This window comes from Oncorhynchus mykiss, chromosome 1 (genome assembly GCF_013265735.2).
Source record: "Oncorhynchus mykiss isolate Arlee chromosome 1, USDA_OmykA_1.1, whole genome shotgun sequence".
NCBI lineage: Eukaryota > Metazoa > Chordata > Actinopteri > Salmoniformes > Salmonidae > Oncorhynchus > Oncorhynchus mykiss.
The window spans coordinates 55113244-55131452 of NC_048565.1; the positions used below are offsets into that span (position 1 = coordinate 55113244).

Consider the following 18209-nt stretch of genomic DNA (forward strand, 5'->3'; position numbering starts at 1 on the left):
AATACTTTTTTGCCCCACTGTACCTTCGCCACTTTGGGCACAGGGACTATGGTGGTCTGCATGAAACATGTAGGTATTACAGACTCGGTCAGGGAGAGGTTAAAAATGTCAGTGAAGACACTTGCAAGTTGGTCCGCGCATGCTTTGAGTACACGTCCTGGTAATCTGTCTGGTCCTGCGGCTTTGTGAATGTTGACCTGTTTAACGGTCTTGCTCACAATCGGCTACCGAGAGCGCAATCACACAGTCGTGCAGAACCACTGGTGCTCTCATGCATGCTTCAGTGTTGCTTGCCTCGAAGCAAGCATAAAAGGCATTTCGCTAGTTTGGTAGGCTCGCGTCACTGGGCAGCTTGGAGCTGGGTTTCCCTTTGCAATCTGTAATATTTTTCAGGCCCTGCCACATCCAACGAGTGTCAGAGCCGTTGTAGTAGGATTCAATCTTAATTCTGTATTGACACTTTGCTTGTTTGATGGTCGTCTGAGGACATAGCGGGATTTCTTATAAACATCCGGATTTAGAGCCCCGCTCCTTGAAAGAGGCAGCTCTAGCCTTTAGCTCAATGCGGATGTTGCCTGTAATCTATTGCTTCTGGTTGGGATATGTACGTACGGTCACTGTGGGGGCGACGTTGTCGATGCACTTATTGATGAAGCCGATGACTGAGGTGGTGTACTCCTCAATGCGATGTGATGAAACCCAGAACATATTCCAGTCTGTGTTAGCAAAACAGTTCTGTAGCGTAGCATCCGCGTTATCTGACCACTTCCGTATTGAGCGAGTCACTGCTTCCTGTCACACAATTCCTGCTTTATTTTTTTCTTGTACGCAGGAATCAGGAGGATAAAATGATGGTCAGATTTGCCAAATGGAGGGCGGGTAGAGCTTTGTACGCATCTCTGTGTGCGGAATAAAGGTGGTCTAGAGTTTTTTTTCCTTCTGGTTGCACATGGTAGAAATTAGGTAAAATTGAGAAGTTTGCCTGCATTAAAGTCCCCAGCCACTAGGAGCGCCACTTCTGGATGAGCATTTTCTTGTTTGCTTATAGCCTTATACAGCTGATTGAGTGTGGTCTTAGTGCCAGCATAGGTTGGTGGTGGTAAATAGATGGCTTTGAATAATATAGATGAGAACTCTCTTGATAGATAGTTTGGTCTACAGCTTATCATGAGGTATTCTACCTCAAGGAAGCATTACTTATGAGAGCTATTGACATGTTGAATGCACCGAGCTGTCTGTCTCAACTACTGGCACACAGCTTGGACACACATGCATACGTCACAAAAGATCTCTTCACAGTCCCCAAGTCCAAAACAGACTATGGGAGGCACACAGTACTACATAGAGCCATGACTACATGGAACTCTATTCCACATTAAGTAACTGACCCAAGCAGTAAAATTAGATTTTAAAAACAGATAAGAAAGACCTTATGGGACTGTGAAGCAACACAAACATTGGCACAGACACATGCATACACACACACAAGGTAACATTCACATGGATTTAGTACTGTAGATATGTGGTGGAGTTGGGGCCTGAGGGCACACAGTGTGTTGTGAAATCTGTGAATGTATTGTAATGTTTTTAACATTTCATAAACTGCATTAATTTTGCTGGACCCCAGGAAGAGTAATGGGATCCATAATAAATACAAATACCTTGAGCCTTCTTTAATATTAGACATCGCCCACCAGCTGTTATTGACAAATAGATACACAACCCCACCCCTCGTCTTACCAGACATAGCTTCTCTGTCCTGCTGGTGCATGGACAATCCCGCCGGCTCTATATTATACACATCGTCGTTCAGCCACGAGTCGGTTGAAACATAAGATATTACAGTTTTTAATGTCCCGTTGGTAGTATAATCTTGATCATAGGTCATCCATTTTATTTTCCAATGATTACACGTTGGCCAATAGAACGGATGGCAGTGGGAGTTTATTCACTCTCTAAAGAATTCTCAGAAGGCAGTCCGACCTCAGCCCCCTTTTTCTTTGTCTTTTCTTCACGCAAATTATGGGGATTTGGGCCCATTCTGGAGAAAGCAGTATATCCTTCGAGTCCTTAAATAAAAATCCTTCTTCCAGTTTGAGGTGGGTAATTGCCAGAGGTTAATTTCGGTCATAAGAGACAGAAGCAGCAACATTATGTACAAAATAAGTTTAAAAACAATGCGGAAAAACAAATTATACAGTTAGTTAGGAGCACGTAAAACATCAATCATTCCCTCCGGCGCCATTCTACATTCTTCCTGATGCACCGGAAACATTTTAGTGACAAAAGTGATCAAATTAACTTTAGTTGTTGCATATCTACTGTATGTAACATACCACTGAGCCATAGATTCACCATATTATTCACTAGTTGAATAATATAGAATGCAGATTTGCTCTCATGCTTTGTGTTTCGGCTCCTTTTGATCATGAATTAGAAGTGAGACACAGACACAGGTGAAGGAGAAGTTTTGAAGCTATACGTACAATGAAACTGCAGCAGTGAGAGCTACTCTGAGGACAGAGCCCAGTCAGCCCACATCTAAAACACACAATGCCCCTGCTCAAGTAGGAGATTGAAGCACTGAGTGAGAGGAGAGGAGAGGAGAGGAGAGGAGAGGAGAGGTTTGGGAAAATGCACAAGCAATCTGTATTCTCAGGGGGTGTTCCTTCTTAGCTAGCGCTGCCTGAAACTGTCTGTCCTGAACCCTAAACCCTTTTCAATCAAATCTACTGGAGGCACAACACTACCATCTGCACATTCACACACACACACACACACACAGACATTCACACACATACACACACACTTACACACTACACACCTACCACTGCCGCATCATCAACTCAATCTGGTGATATAAAAATTATCTCTGGAGCACTATCTCCCTACACCTCCCTCTCTCTAGTACTATCTATATTGCATTACCCCCTTCTCTTTCTCTGTCTGTCTCTCCTCTCTTACCCCCCCCACCCCCTTTCTCTCTTGTGTTTCATGGTTAACTAACACTTCATGGCACTGAAGCTCCATTAGTGTCTAGCTGTCTGTAGACAGTAGACACAAGAAAGAAATGTAGACAGTGAAACAACAGGGGAGTGTTGTGTACTATCTACATTAAATACATCTATCCCACTGGGGGTGTGAAGTCATCTACTCAGGAAAGTCTCCATTCACTTTCAGCGGTTCTGGAACGGTTCCGACCAACATATTTACGTACAGAGCGCTCTGTGAACAGCGCAACATCAATTGCTGTGCCCTCCGTGATAGCTTTGGACCCGCTCGCATGCCGCTTTCCACTCTTATCTGAAATGCAGTATGTGAAATCTGACACCTAATTTGCATAGGGAGCGAAATGTCACATTTTCTGCCCTATCTAGACAAAGAACCGATTTCCCCTGGCTATGAACCTCGCAGTCCCGCTTACAATACGACATATGAAACGGAAGACCCTAGTGATTGCAGCAAACACAAACCCATCTTGCTGTTATATTCTCAGATGGATTTCGAGCTCTCAACATGAAAGAAATACAACAGAATTGTGTCGAATTGAAACAAAACTACCTTTTCTTGCTGATCAGAGGGACAAAATCCCCTTGTGCTTAAAGCTGAAGTTCTTTTACAGTAACAGTATAAGAAAGGTGAAATACAATCGTAAGTTGTTTAGAATTTGATTGTTAATATATTCAGAAGGCATTTCAATAATTTCAAACCCTATTCCCCCACGTTTGTGGAATGTCAATTCTTTCTTTAATCTTTTTCTCATATTTGTACTATATACTTGATCTTGTGTCCTCAAAAGTGACTATTTTTATAGAGAAAGGTGAGGTTTTACTCTTTCTGGCAATATAAGCATTACTATGTATTGTTCATGGCCCGCTCGTAATAGGTGTAAATCTACATTTTGATATTACATTTAACAGGTTGTCTCTCTCAGAGGAACTGCTGAGGATGACTCACTCCACTGATCCAGAGTCAGCTAGTCAACTAACTTTTCGCTGTAAATTTACAGCATTATACTGGCACGTGAGTTGCCAGTATAATACTGTAAATTGGCTTTACAGCAGAGATGCAGTAATATATTTAACAGTACTATTTTCCTGTAATAACTGTAATAACACATTACAACACATTACATATTACAACACATTACAACATCCCTGCATCCCTGCTGTAAATTGACAGGGATGTTGCAATGTTTTAAAGTAGTGAAAAGAGTACTGGTCATATCTTTTGGACTGCTAGAATCAAGCCAATTTGTCTGTAGTATTGGTGAAAACATACCTGTCAATTATTATCTAGGTGATATTTTTCTAGGTTGTACAGCAAGAACAGAACAGACTGAAATGGCTTGTGTCAACTTGAGCTAACTAGCTAGCTAGTTAGGTTAGCTAAGAAAATAAATTCAACATTGGCTAGCAATAAAGATAATTATAAACAAGTCAAGGTACCTACCCAGCGGCTGCTAAAAATAGTCTTCCACTTCACAGCTGCTTCAAGAAGATTTACTAAAATAGTCTGAGATTCATCTCACCCGACAGCACAAGGTCATAATAACTGATCATTTGAATCTACAGTAGGCCTAAGCTATTACTTTAAATAAATACAGTATGTTAGAGACATTTTTACAGGAGGCTTCCAATTACAGTTAATAACATTATTTTCCAGAATTTTACCCATAATGCAGTGCAACCTACAGTATTAATGTTGTAAAACAGATGTACTGTATTTTACTGTTTGACAGTGTTTTACTGTTGAAATTACAGAAAAGTTTTACAGTGCAGGGATCTGCTTTTTGAAACACTCACACACTCCAATGCAGGAATGCATGCACACACTGGTCTTTAATGCTCCTTTCAGTAACATCCTCTCAGTAAAGCTAATGGACTGTGAGAATAAGAGCCACAGAGAGAGACGGGGAGGGGGGGGGGGGGGGGGGTAAGGAAAGAGAGGCAGAACGAGATATAGAGAAAGTGAGAGAATCATCCTATTCTCAACCTCATATTTTCATGCATTGTCTGTATGTCGTTCTTTTCTTTATCTTTTTTTATCCTTAATTTATCACCACTCATTTATTTTTTCTCTTTAACACTTCACGATGTGATGGTAGAGATTATATTCCTCCCCTCTCCCCAATGCTAGCTTGAAGTGGTTCTTCTGAGGCTCATATGTAATGACATGGAACCTTACATTTACTGCCCAAGTTTCTCATTGAATTACATACAAACGCTCAAATGTTGGCTTTGATGCACATGCAAACACACACACTCCAAAGCACTAACAGGAACAAACACTACAGTAAATCCCTAGGTGTGCAATTAAACTTAAGCAAGCAGGGTATGTGTGTGCATGGGTGTGTGTGTGTGTGTGTGTGTGTGTGTGTGTGTGTGTGTGTGTGTGTGTGTGAGCCAGACAGCCATGTGGTTGTGTCTCATTTAAGGTCATGTTGCAAGTTACATTTGGCAATAAAAATAGAAGATAGCCTTATTTGGTAGAAGACCAAGTCCATATTATGGCAAAAACTTCTCAAATAAGCAAATAGAAACGACAGTCAATCATTTCTTTAAGACATGAAGGTCAGTCATTCCGGAAAATGTCAAGAACTTTGAAAGTTTCTTCGAATGCAGTCACAAAAACCATCAAGTGCTATGATGAAACTGGCTCTCACGAGAATCACCATAGGAAAGAAAGACCTAGAGTTACCTCTGCTGCAGAGGATAAGTTCATTAGAGTTACCAGCCTCAGAAATTGCAGCCCAAATAAATGCTTCACAGAGTTAAAATAACAGACACATCTCAACTGCTCAGAGGAGACTGTGTGAATAAGGCCTTCATGGTTGCCGCGTCTTTGCTATGCCGGATTAAGTGATATGACACACTATTTAAAAAAAATATTTCTCTGTAATTAATATTACCCGATTAAACTAATTATGTAAAATGTAATTACTAGGAGGTCAGGGCACCACGGAAGAATGTTTATAGAGTTGTTGTCTTCCGAATAAACTCTTAAAGACCTGGTAATCTTTTATATCAATAGCAGTCAATTATTAATCGGCACCTTATTCAGTCTGAACGTCGTAAAATTCTTGGTTATCTTCACGAACCCTGACTAACAAGTTGAATCAGCAATACAACATTTGGTGTAATTATTTATTTACTACATAATCACACAGAATTACATATACAGATTTTTGGTTCCAACCACCATGTCTTTGAGAGACGCAGAGTAGGTGAACAGATGATTTCCGCGGGTGTATTTTCTACCGTGAAGCACGGAGGAGGAGGTGTGATGGTGAGGGGGTACTTTGCTGGTGACACTGTCAATGATTTATTTAGAATTAAAGTTACACTTAACCAGCATGGCTACCACAGCATTTTGCAGCGATACACCATCCCATCTCGTTTGGGCTTAGTGGGGCTATCATTTGTTTTTCAACATGACAATGACAAAATATACCTCCAGGCTGTAAAAGGGCTATTTGACCAAGAAGAAGAGTGATGGAGTCCTGCATAAGATGACCTGGCCTCCACAATCACCCGAACTCAACCCAATTGAGATGGTTTGGGAGGAGTTCGGACCGCAGAGTGAAGGATAAGAAGCCAACAAGCGCTCAACATATATGGAAACTCCTTCAGACTGTTGGTTGAGAGAATGCCTAAAGTGTGCAAAGCTGTCATCAAGGCAAAGGGTGGCTACTTTGAAGAATCTAAAATCTAAAATATATTTAGATTTGTTTAACACTTTTCTGGTTACTACATGATTCCATATGTGTTATTTCACAGTTTTGATGTTTTTACTATTATTCTACAATGTAGAAAATTGTAAAACATAAGAAAAACCTTTGAATAAGTAGGTGTGTCCAAACTTTTGACTGGTACTGTATATATTTTAGTCGACACACCTGTCCCTTACGAAAAGGATTGCAGTCAAAGTGCAATACAGCTGCAGTACAATCCAGTATTACTGCAGTTACAGTGCAGTATAACTGAATGTCAAGTGCAGTACACTGCAGTAATTCTGCAATTACTGCATCCAAAATGCCACAGTCAACTGTATTTACTGCATCTTTACTGCAGTTTCAAAACTGCAATCTTTTTTGTAAGGGGTGTGGTGTGTCTGATATACATGAATAAAAATGTATTCACCCTGGACATAAGACTTGCATTTATTTTACACCTTTTGTATCATAAGCTGTAAGTGTATTTGTCTTAAAGTTACCACAGAGGTTAGTACAAATGTGAAAACCAATATGACAAACATACAATGAAAAAGTTATTGTTTTGTAATCTTACAAAAAAAACATACATTTGGTGTTTTTGCAAAACTCTCTTGCATTTGGTCATCCCCAAAATGTGGCCATTGAAAGCCTTGATAGATCCATCCTCCCTTAGTCTTGATAGATCCATCCTCCCTCAGTCTTGATAGATCCATCCTTCCTCAGTCTTGATTGTCACTGATACTCATTCTGTTCACCAGTGTTTGTTTTGGGTGTATTAAAAACCCTTATTGTGTATTCCTGAGCCTGTCTCCAAATCCTTTATACCAGTGTGAGATTGGTAGATGTCACGCCCACTCCCCCCCATCCACTGGCGCTGGAGGGTGGTGGGTCGACGCTGATGTAACCGGGGGTGCCTAACCAGCTCCTCGGTCTTCCACGCCCTAGCTGAATCAAGAGGTTTCCTTGCCCCGGTTGGCTCAGAAGGCGCCCATATCACATCGGGCCTCAGCAGGATCGTCAGGTCTTGTTCGCCCAGCCGGCCCATGAGATCTTGTTTTGTTGGTCACGTTGGGCTTGTGACAAATTGGATTTGTCACATACACATGGTTAGCAGATGTTAATGCGAGTGTAGGAAAATGCTTGTGCTTCTAGTTCCGACCATGCAGTAATATCTAACAAGTAATCTAACCTAACAATTTTACAACAACTACATTATACACACAAGTATAAAGGAATGAATAAGAATATGCACATAAAAATATATGAATGAGCAATGGCCGAACGGCATAGGCAAGATGCAGTAGATGGTATCGAGTACAGTATATACATATGAGATGAGTAATGTAGGGCATGTAAACATTATATAAAGTGGCATTGTTTAAAGTGGCTAGTGATACATTTATTACATACATTTTTCATTATTAAAGTGGCTAGAGATGAGTCAGTATGTTGGCAGCAGCCACTCGATGATGGCTGTTTAACAGTCTGATGGCCTTGAGTTAGAAGCTGTTTTTCAGTCTCTCGGTCCCAGCTTTGGTGAACAGCCAGTGGCTCGGGTGGTTGTTGTCCTTGATGATCTTTTTGGCCTTCCTGTGACATCTGGTGGTGTAGGTGTCCTGGAGGGCAGGTAGTTTTCCCCCGGTGATGCGTTGTGCAGACCTCACTACCCTCTGGAGAGCCTTACGGTTGTGTTTGAAGCAGTTGCCGTACCAGGCGGTGATACAGCCCGACAGGATGCTCTCAATTGCGCATCTGTAAAAGTTTGTGAGTGTTTTTGGTGACAAGCCACATTTCTTCAGCCTCCTGAGATTGAAGAGGCACTGCACCTTCTTCTCCATGTTGTCTGTCTGGGTGGACCTTTTCAGTTTCTCCGTGATTTGTACGCAGAGGAACTTAAAACTTTCCACTTTCTCCACTACTGTCCCGTCGATGTGGATAGGGGGGTGCTCCCTCTGCTGTTTACTGAAGTCCACAATCATCTCCTTTGTTTTGTTGACATTGAGTGTCAGGTTATTTTCCTGACACCACACTCCGAGGGCCCTCACCTCTTCCCTGTAGGCCGTCTCGTCATTGTTGGCAATCAAGCCACCACTGTAGTGTCGTCTGCAAACTTGATGATTGAGTTGGAGGCGTGCATGGCCACGCAGTCATGGGTGAACAGGGAGTACAGGAGTGGGCTGAGAACGCACCCTTGTGGGGCCCCAGTGTTGAGGATCAGTGGGGTAGAGATGTTGTTACCTACCCTCACCACCTGGGGGTGGCCCGTCAGGAAGTCCAGGACCCAGTTGCACAGGGCGGGGTCGAGATCCAGGGTCTCGAGCTTAATGACGAGTTTGGAAGGTACTATGGTGTTAAATGCTGAGCTGTAGTCGATGAACAGCATTCAAACATAGGTATTCCTCTTGTCCAGACGGGTTAGGGCAGTGTGCAGTGTGATTGTGATTGTGTCGTCTGTGGACCTATTGGGGCGATAAGCAAATTGGAGTGGGTCTAGGGTGTCAGGTAGGGTGGAGGTGATATGGTCCTTGACTAGTCTCTCAAAGCACTTCATGATGAGGGAAGTGAGTGCTATGGGGCAATAGTCATTTAGCTCAGTTACCTTCGCTTTCTTGGGAACAGGAACAATGGTGGCCCACTTGAAAGCATGTGGGAACAGCAGACTGGTATAAGGATTGACTGAATATGTCCATAAACACACCAGCCAGCTGGTCTGCGCATGCTCTGAGGACACTGCTGGGGATCTCGTCTGGGCCGGCAGCCTTGCAAGGATTAACATGTTTAAATGTTTTACTCACGTTGGCTGCAGTGAAGGAGAGCCCACATGTTTTGGTAGCGGGCCGTGTCATTGGCACTGTGTTGTCCTCAAAGTGAGAAGTTGTTTAGTTTGTCTGGGAGCAAGACATCGTGGTCCGCGACAGGGCTGGTTTTCCTTTTGTAGTCCGCGATTGACTGTAGACCCTGCCACATACCTCTAGTGTCTGAGCCATTGAATTACCACTCTACTTTCGCCAGGCTCGCCAGGCTCCCACTCCCCTGCCGGTTTGTGGGGAGTTTACCCCCAACTGGCTTATCCAGCGCCCATGTCTCAGCCGGTTCGCCAAGTGAGGGCCGGGGGGGGTACGGTCACGCCCGCTCCCGCTCTTCCCCCCTGGCGCTGGAGGGCACCAGGCTGCCCTGCATTACGCACTCCTGCCACCATTTACACACACCTGCCTTCCCTCGTCACGCGCATTAGAGATGAGTCATTTTCAATGTGCATGTTTCTCACTACAGGAACAACAGCTTATTCTCAATGTTCTGGCTGAAAAACAACAGCCAAAACTACAGAGGGAAGGAGATAAAAATGTACAAAACATGACAACATAATTTGTAGAGGAGAAATTATTACTGACCTCACGCTCTGGTTGCCTCTAAGGGCACTGATGGCTTTGTTAAGCCTTTCACTGTTAATTGGTGCACCAAGTGGAGATCTTCAGGATAAGAGGGAGAGAGCGTGGATAGAGAGGAAAAACGAGAGAGGGAGCACATAATGTACAGACTGCAAGGAGGAGAGCGGCAGGATCTGATGATAGAGGAAGCGAGGGAGGAGAGAGGACAGAGACCGAGAGGGATAGAAAGAATGAGGGATAGAAAGAGGGAGAAAGCACAGAGGTCCTAAACCCAGAGGCGCAACATCGCAAGACGTAGGCAGGGATGTAGTTCCTCTATTCCAAAAGAGTGTCATTTAAACTAGACCCTAGTTACCTAGGGTTGGCTTTTCAAGACTAGGTAGAGAACTGAGTCCTTGGAAGGGAGTAGTGGTGAGTGGGACCGAAAAGGAGCACTTATGCGCTCATCGCCTTTTTAGGAAACGCATGGAGTGCACTACACACATGAATGGTAGACATTTTGAGTAGCTATAATAGAATCTCTACCCTACTTCTCCTCCTCTGTCTCCTGGTGGTTTTTACTCTTTCATTAACGCTGCAACCTATTTCCTTGGTTTTGCATGAAGCCTTTTCGCAGCTCTTTCCCCAGGTTTTAAACCGAGAGAGAGAAGTGCACCTCTGAGATCCAGAGATATAGATATATGCTCACTCACACACTTAACTGACACACTCACATACATTGAGTATACCAAACATTAGGAACACCTTCCTAATATTGAGTTGCAGCCCCCCCCCCCCCTCCCTTTTGCCAGCAGAACAGCCTTAATTCTACATCTACAAGGACTCTACAAGGTGTTGAAAGTGTTCCACAGGGACGCTGGCCCATGTTGACTCCTATGCTTCCTGTTGGTTTGAAAAGGCTGCTTGTTTCCCTCGTCTCTTTCATCTCTCTAACTGCAGCACCACGAGCACAGTGGTGCCCTCATTAAGACTGGCTTATTGCTGCCTTTATTCAGACCAAGATAACACACTATAGACCTGGACTCCTTCCAAATAATCACCTTCTCATTCGGATTGTATGTGTGTTTGGGTGTGTGTGTTCAGTGTGTATGTGGTCAGAGATAGAGAAAGTAGGAACCATTTGATGCAATGCTTATTTACATGTTTAGATTGATGGGAGAGGAAGGAAAGAAGATTCCAGGAATTTTACAAAATATGTACTAGAAGGTTCTAAAACATTATTTCACATTAGCATTATCTCACATTAGCATAAAAACAGTAAGTAAATATACTGTATGTTGATGGTGTTCAATCCCATTTAAGGTTGAGTCCCAAATGTTACCCTAATTCTTATACAGCGTACTACTTTTGACCATAGCCCAGGAAACCCAGCAGCCATGCAGTTCTTGACTCAAACTGATGCACCTGGCACCTACTACCATACCCCGTTCAAAGGCACTTAAATGTTTTGTCTTGCCCATTCACCCTCTGAATGGCACCCGTACACAATCCATGTCTCAATTGTCTCAAGCCTTAAAAATCCTTCTTTAACCTGTCTCCTCCCCTTCATCTACACTAATTGAAGTGGATTGAACAAGTGACATCAATAAGGGATCATAGCTTTCACCTGGATTCACCTGGTCAGTCCATGTCATGGAAAAAACAGGTCTACTTAACATTTTGTATACTCAGTGTATTCTGAACTGCATGCACCTGTGACAATAACATGACTGCAGGTGCAACCCATATAGCTGTCCATTTAGCACCAAAGACAGCTCTAACCAGTCTATTTCTCTCTGCAGAACCACCCGCTAACCAACCAAAACTGAACAAAAATATAAACGCAACATGCAATAATTTAAATGATTTCAACGACTTTACTGAGTTACAGTCCATATAAGGAAATCAGTCAATTTAAATAAATAACTTAGGCCCTAATCTATGGATTTCACATGACTGGGCAGGGGCGCAGCCATGGGTGGGCTTGGGAGGGTATAGGCCCACCCAAATGGGAGCCAGGCCCAGTCAATCAGAATGAGTTTTCCCCACAAAAGGGCTTCATTACAGAGAGAAATACTCCTCAGTTTCATCAGCTGTCCGGTTGACTGGTCTCAGACGATCCTGCAGGTGAAGAAGCCAGATGTTCCTGGGCTGGTGTGGTTACACGTGGTCTGCAGTTGTGAGGCCGGTTGAATGTACTGCCAAATTCTCTAAAACAACATTGTATTGCTTATGGTAGAGACATGAACATTCAATTATCTGGCAACAGCTCTGGTGGACATTTCTGCAGTCAGCATGCCAATTGCAGGCTCCCTCAAAACTTGAGACATCATGGTGTTGTGTGACAATACTGCACATTTTAGAGTAGCCTTTTATTTTCCCCAGCACAAGGCGCACCTATGTAATGATCATGCTGTTTAATCAACTTCTTGATATGCCACTCCTCCGGTGGATGGATTATCTTGGCAAAGGATAAATGCTCACTAACAGGGATGTAAACAAATTTGTGCACAAAATTGTAAAGAAATAAGCTTTTGTGCGTATGGCAAAATTCTGGGAACTTTTATTTCAGCTCACAAAACATGGGACCAACACTTTACATGTTGTGTTTATATTTTTGTTCAGTATACATGGCTGTCCATTCAGCACCATGGTCAGAGTCAACCGACGAAAGTACAGCATAACAACCCCTACAGGTCCCTTCAGGACCATGGACAGCGCCAATCACAATACCTAACCAATCTACATAGCTCTCCTTTCAGCACAATGGACAGTACCACATCACATATCTGTTTTCAGCACTCTTTTCAGACAGGATTAAAACAGTATTGCTGTTTTTTTAGCACCACCTGCCTACCACCATACAGTCGGCAGAACCGAATACCCTCCTAATAGGAAACATAATAGATGGATAGACATATGGCTATTTCCTAATGCATTGGAATTGTTACAATGTAGGACCAAAAATGTATCAGTGCACAGGCAGTCCGCATTAGTCTATTTCTTAACATGAAACCTGAAATCCTAACACTTGATTAGCTCCATGCATAGAAAGACACTGAAATAATATGCATATGTGTTAACTTTTGATCACTTAACCAGGCCAGATAAGCTAACAATACATACTATTCAGTTCATTTGTAGGCATATAGCTAACCTAAAATGCTTTACACAAACCTTGCAGGTGGAACGTTTATGACTACTTCCAAGACATTACTCAAAAAACAAGCTGACCTAGCGGCACTCACTGACTTACCCGAGGCCCCCTGCATCCAGCCACAGATCTTATAGACGGTGGTGGTGGAGAACAGGAAGAAGAGAGTGAAAGAAGCAATGCAAGCTATCACCAGCATCATTGACATCCCGACGAAGAACGACGCGGCCTTGAACGCGGTGGAAGGAATCTGAGCGAACTCAGTGAAGGTCCCTGTGCAGTCGAGCTCCCTCTGGATCCCGTCGCCGGTGCAGAAGTGGAAGAGGCCGAAATAGCCGGCCTGTGGGGTGTCCACGCCGTCCCCGATCCAATAGGGCTGGCTGAAAATCACCACGTTCAAGATGGCGAACAGGATGGTGAAGATGGCCCACAGGAGTCCGATGGCACGGGAGTTGCGGACATAGTTATGCTGGTATAGTTTAATGTCTTCCGAAGACATTGATGGGAGCATCGACGCAGCCGATCCGGGTATCATTGTAGCACAGTTTGTGTTGTATCCCAGTCCCGGTATTCTTATGAAGTAGGTAAGCCTATTAAAGTAGGTATATGAGCAAAGGGGGGGCACTGACTAATTAATTAGTTGAGCAATAATAAATGCAACCCAAAGTAGCCTATGCACCCATGCAACTGAATGAATCACATCAAAGGCAACATCTGGCAAGCATATTCAACTCACGAGGTCGCACCCCGATACTGGCGCATAAACTGAATAGCCAAAAGCTAATCTGCAAGCTTGTGCCTTTATTTAACCTAAATGATAACTCTGAGAATGTGGCGACTCCTGAACTAGCCTATATGAGAAATAATTCCCTCCCACCTTTCTCATAGGCTATGTATGGCCGTCTAACCGTTTGTCAGACATCGCTTCTGGCACATGTCACTTGTATGCCTCCGGAATACCTCCTTAACACAGCAAATATCAGATTGTTATTCGGATATTACCCATAACACATTACTCATTTTAATTAAGAGTCAAATCAATATCAAATAATAAGGCCTTCCAATAGCTAATAGAACAGCAGTTTTTTGCAATAGCCTATGGCTCTTTCCTAAGCAATGATAACGACAGTGACGGTGTCAAACCGGAGCAAACGAAACGCAATGTCTATGATGCCTTCCTTCTTGTATAGCCCAAATCACAATCCTGCGGGATAATTCACAGCATCTAGCGGGCTATAGATAACGCACAGCCCAGTCCAGGTAGTTGCTACAGAGATTTTTTTCACGAGCTACGGCAGCATCAGCAGCCTCCGTCAGTGATGCCGGAAGAAGGATGAGAGAAAAGAGAGAGACACGATTCAATACCCACACCAGAGGAAGCCGACAGTGATGAGCGTGTCAGCGCTGACGGTGCTCAGTTCTCTCAATCTATAACAACTCTGTGTTTGTCTGTCCCATGAGCTGGTTTAATATAGGCTGTTACATTCTCAGCACTATCTTCAAAGGTACATATAGCCTACGTGAAAAGCCGTCAAACACACTGACGCATCACAATCCACTCTAGCTCTGGTAGGCTACCCTCTGTAGGCTAGGCTACGGAATAGCTTCCGGATGACAATCCCTCCTAAATCAATGCAATCAGATGATCTGAGCCGTTCATTTGTCGAAATGGAGCCTATACAATAATCGCGGAATCGTTTTGCTCACGCGGCTCGGTCGGGGGTAAATTGTCCCTCACAGACAGATTCAGTTGCACTGGCCCGGTTTGGTTAGTGCACGCGGCGCGCCTCCCCCTGTCTCCTTCCAAAATGGTAGACCGCTGCTGCTGTGTTCTTAACAGGGGCGGGGGGGCAATATGTCTTGTATACTGAACAAAACATATATACACAACATGTAGAGTGTTGTTCCCATGTTTTAAGAGCTGAAATAAAAGGTTCCAGAAATGTTCTATATGCACAAAAAGCTTATTTATCTCAAATGTTGTGCACAAATTTGTTTACATCCCTGTTAGTGAGCATTTATCCTTTGCCAAGATAATCCATCCATCTGACAGGTGTGGCATATCAATAAGGTGATTAAACAGCATGATCATTACACATGCACACCTTGTGCTGGGGATAAGGCCACTCTAAAATGTGCAGTTTTGTCACACAACACCATGCCACGGGTGGCTCAAGTTTTGAAGGGAGCTTGCAATTGGCATGCTGACTGCAGGAATGTCCACCAGAGCTGTTGCCAGATAATTGAATGTTAATTTGTCTACCATAAGCCACCACCAACATCATTTTAGATAATTTGACAGTACGTCCAAACCGGCCTCAAAACTGCAGACCACGTGTAACCACACCAGCCCAATATCTCCACATCCGGTTTCTTCACCCTCGGGATCGTCTTAGATCAGCCACCGGGACAGCTGGTGAAACTGAGGAGTATTTCTGTCTGCAATAAAGACCTTTTGTGGTGAAAAACATATTCTGATTGGCTGGGTCTTGCTCCCCAGTGGGTGGGCCTATGACCTCCCAGCCCCATCCATGGCTGCGCCCCTGACTTGTCATGTCAAATCCCTAGATTAGGGCCTAATGAATTTATTTAAATTGACTGATGTAATTTTATAAACAGTAACTGTTGCATTTTGCATGAATATTTTTGTTCAGTATAGATAAGGATAAGGAAGGACAACCAAGTGTGTTGGCGCCATTGAGGAAACAGAGTCACCTCACACCCATTTACCCATTTCCTAAAATGAAAACAGACATAAAAATGGATTACTATTCTCTTTTTAAATTATGCCCAGTTCACAAGGCCCCTTGGTGATGTGAGGCCTGAGGCCTCTTCTGCCTAATGGTAAGTCCACCGCTGAGTGCTGGCATTCAAAGATATGATTTATCTGTGGCCACATAGTGATTGGATGACTGCTACTTTGTTCTTCAAAATGAATTATAAATTCATAGCCTAATATACATAATGGTAGATGAACTCACATACATGTCTAATATTTTCACAGTATCCCATGCACACAGTGTTTAAGGTTTGCACATATGCAGTAACATACAGATTTGGTTCAGTTTACAAGTTTGAAGTTTCATCCACATGATTGCCGTTATCCATGGTGCTGAGTGAAGAACCATGTAGGTTGGTGCTGTCCATTGTGCTAAACCAACACAGTAGCTAGTAGTTATGTGAAAGGACTGCAATGGGGAGACTGCTTGTAGACCCCTAGCCCCTACTACACCCTCAGCAGATCTGAGGCAACATGGTAAGAGCTTCATCTTACCTTTTGAATGGCTGGGTCGGCATGGAAGGAAGGAAAACTATGGGCCTACTGGGGCTTGAGAAGAATGTATTAATTTATCTGTCGGTCTTACCATTATGTAGGCTAGTATCCTTTTGTGTTTTTTTTATGTAACATTTCAGTAGGCCTAGTCCAGGTTGGGAAGGCATGTTACACCAAACTAAAATATTACACACCCTACCCTCTCATTGAATTAACTAAAAAAGAAGGATTACCACCACAAATAACAATAACTGTAGCAACCCTGTATTTATAAACGTGGATATCAACTTTACCACTTCAGCAAGCTTTTGTGGCAGAGTCGATACCACGCAGGGCTCAGGGCCAGAAGATTGAGGGTTCGCCAGCCACCACAGACGAGCTCACTCTCCCTGCCTGTCTCATTACACTACGATCAGAGCCAGCTGCAGACAATTATCATCTAGGCGCAGGCCTGGGCAACTCCAGTCCTCGGGGGCCTGATTGGTGTCACACTTTTTCCCCAGCCCCAGCTAACACACCTGACTCCAATAATCAACTAATCATGACCTTCAGTTTGGAACCCAATTAGTTTAAATCAGCTGTGTTTGCTAGGGATGGTGGAAAAGTGTGACACCAATCAGGCCCCCGAGGACTGAAATTGCACAGGCCTGAAGGGGGGGTAATTTGATTTTCAACATTTTGATGCTATATTTATAATTATATAAAATGTATGCTACCAATATTTTCTACCAACAGGTTTCTGTGCCAATAAGCAAAGCATAACTGCATACCGATTACCAAATTCGGGCGCTTCAACGTCATAGTTTGCGTTTTCAACACCACAATCAAAAACAGTATGTCAATCTCAACAAACTATATCCCTCCCTACAAAATATATCCCTCCCTACTTTGTACTCAGTATCAAAGGCTTGGCCAGACAACTTCTTAGGTCATTCAACTATTTGTTGTTTTGTAACAGATGTCTCTTTCCATTCATCAGTGGCCGGGGCACAGTTTGGATGCTGGAATAATATCAGAGTGGAGTGGACCAACATGCACAGGTAGCTTACAGGAGACTTTTGAAGTGCCCTAATCAGATTATAACTTTGACTGGTTGTGTTTACGCCACACAAAACATAGAAAACATTTAAAAAGTTAAATGACAAGTATTTAGGCTATATTGAAGTGTTAGGTTCTAGATGTGTGAGGAATAGAGAGGCAGACTGCGTGTTAATGTTTCCTGATTAACTGGGCCTGCTGAGCACATAGCCCTACAGTGCCTTCGGAAAGTATTCAGAACCTTTGACTTTTTCCACATTTTGTTACGTTAGATTTATTCTAAAATCTATAAATACCCCATAATGACAAATCAAAGCAGGTTTTTAGAAATGTTGGCACATTTCTAAAAAAAAATTAAAACGTAAATATTACATTTACATAATTATTCAGACCCTTTAGTACTTTGTTGAAGCACTTTTGGCAGCCATTACAGCCTCAATTCTTCTTGGGTATGACACTACAAGCTTGGCACACCTGTATTTGGGGAGTTTCTCCCATTATTCTCTGGAGATCCTCTCAAACTCTGTCAGGTTGGATGGGGAGCGTCGCTGCACCGCTATTTTTAGGTCTCTCCAGATATGTTAGATCGGGTTCAAGTCCGGGCTCTGGATGGACCACTCAAGGACATTCAGAGACTTGTCCTGAAGCCACTCCTGCATT

At 43.2% G+C, this 18209-nt stretch overlaps 1 protein-coding gene across 3 annotated transcripts in view; it reads right to left on the bottom strand.

Annotated features, from left to right (window-relative positions):
- Positions 1-15027, bottom strand: part of LOC110525476 (LHFPL tetraspan subfamily member 3 protein) — a 56692-nt gene extending 41665 nt beyond the window's left edge. For all 3 annotated transcript variants that reach the window (XR_002473762.2, XM_021605620.2, XM_021605612.2), the window contains exon 1: positions 13340-15027. Coding sequence is in view for 2 of the 3 variants with exons in the window: in XM_021605620.2 (XP_021461295.1) it covers positions 13340-13772 (433 nt within the window). In the remaining variant the exon portion in view is untranslated. The remainder of the gene's footprint in view (positions 1-13339) is intronic.
- Between the last annotated feature and the right edge of the window lie 3182 nt (positions 15028-18209).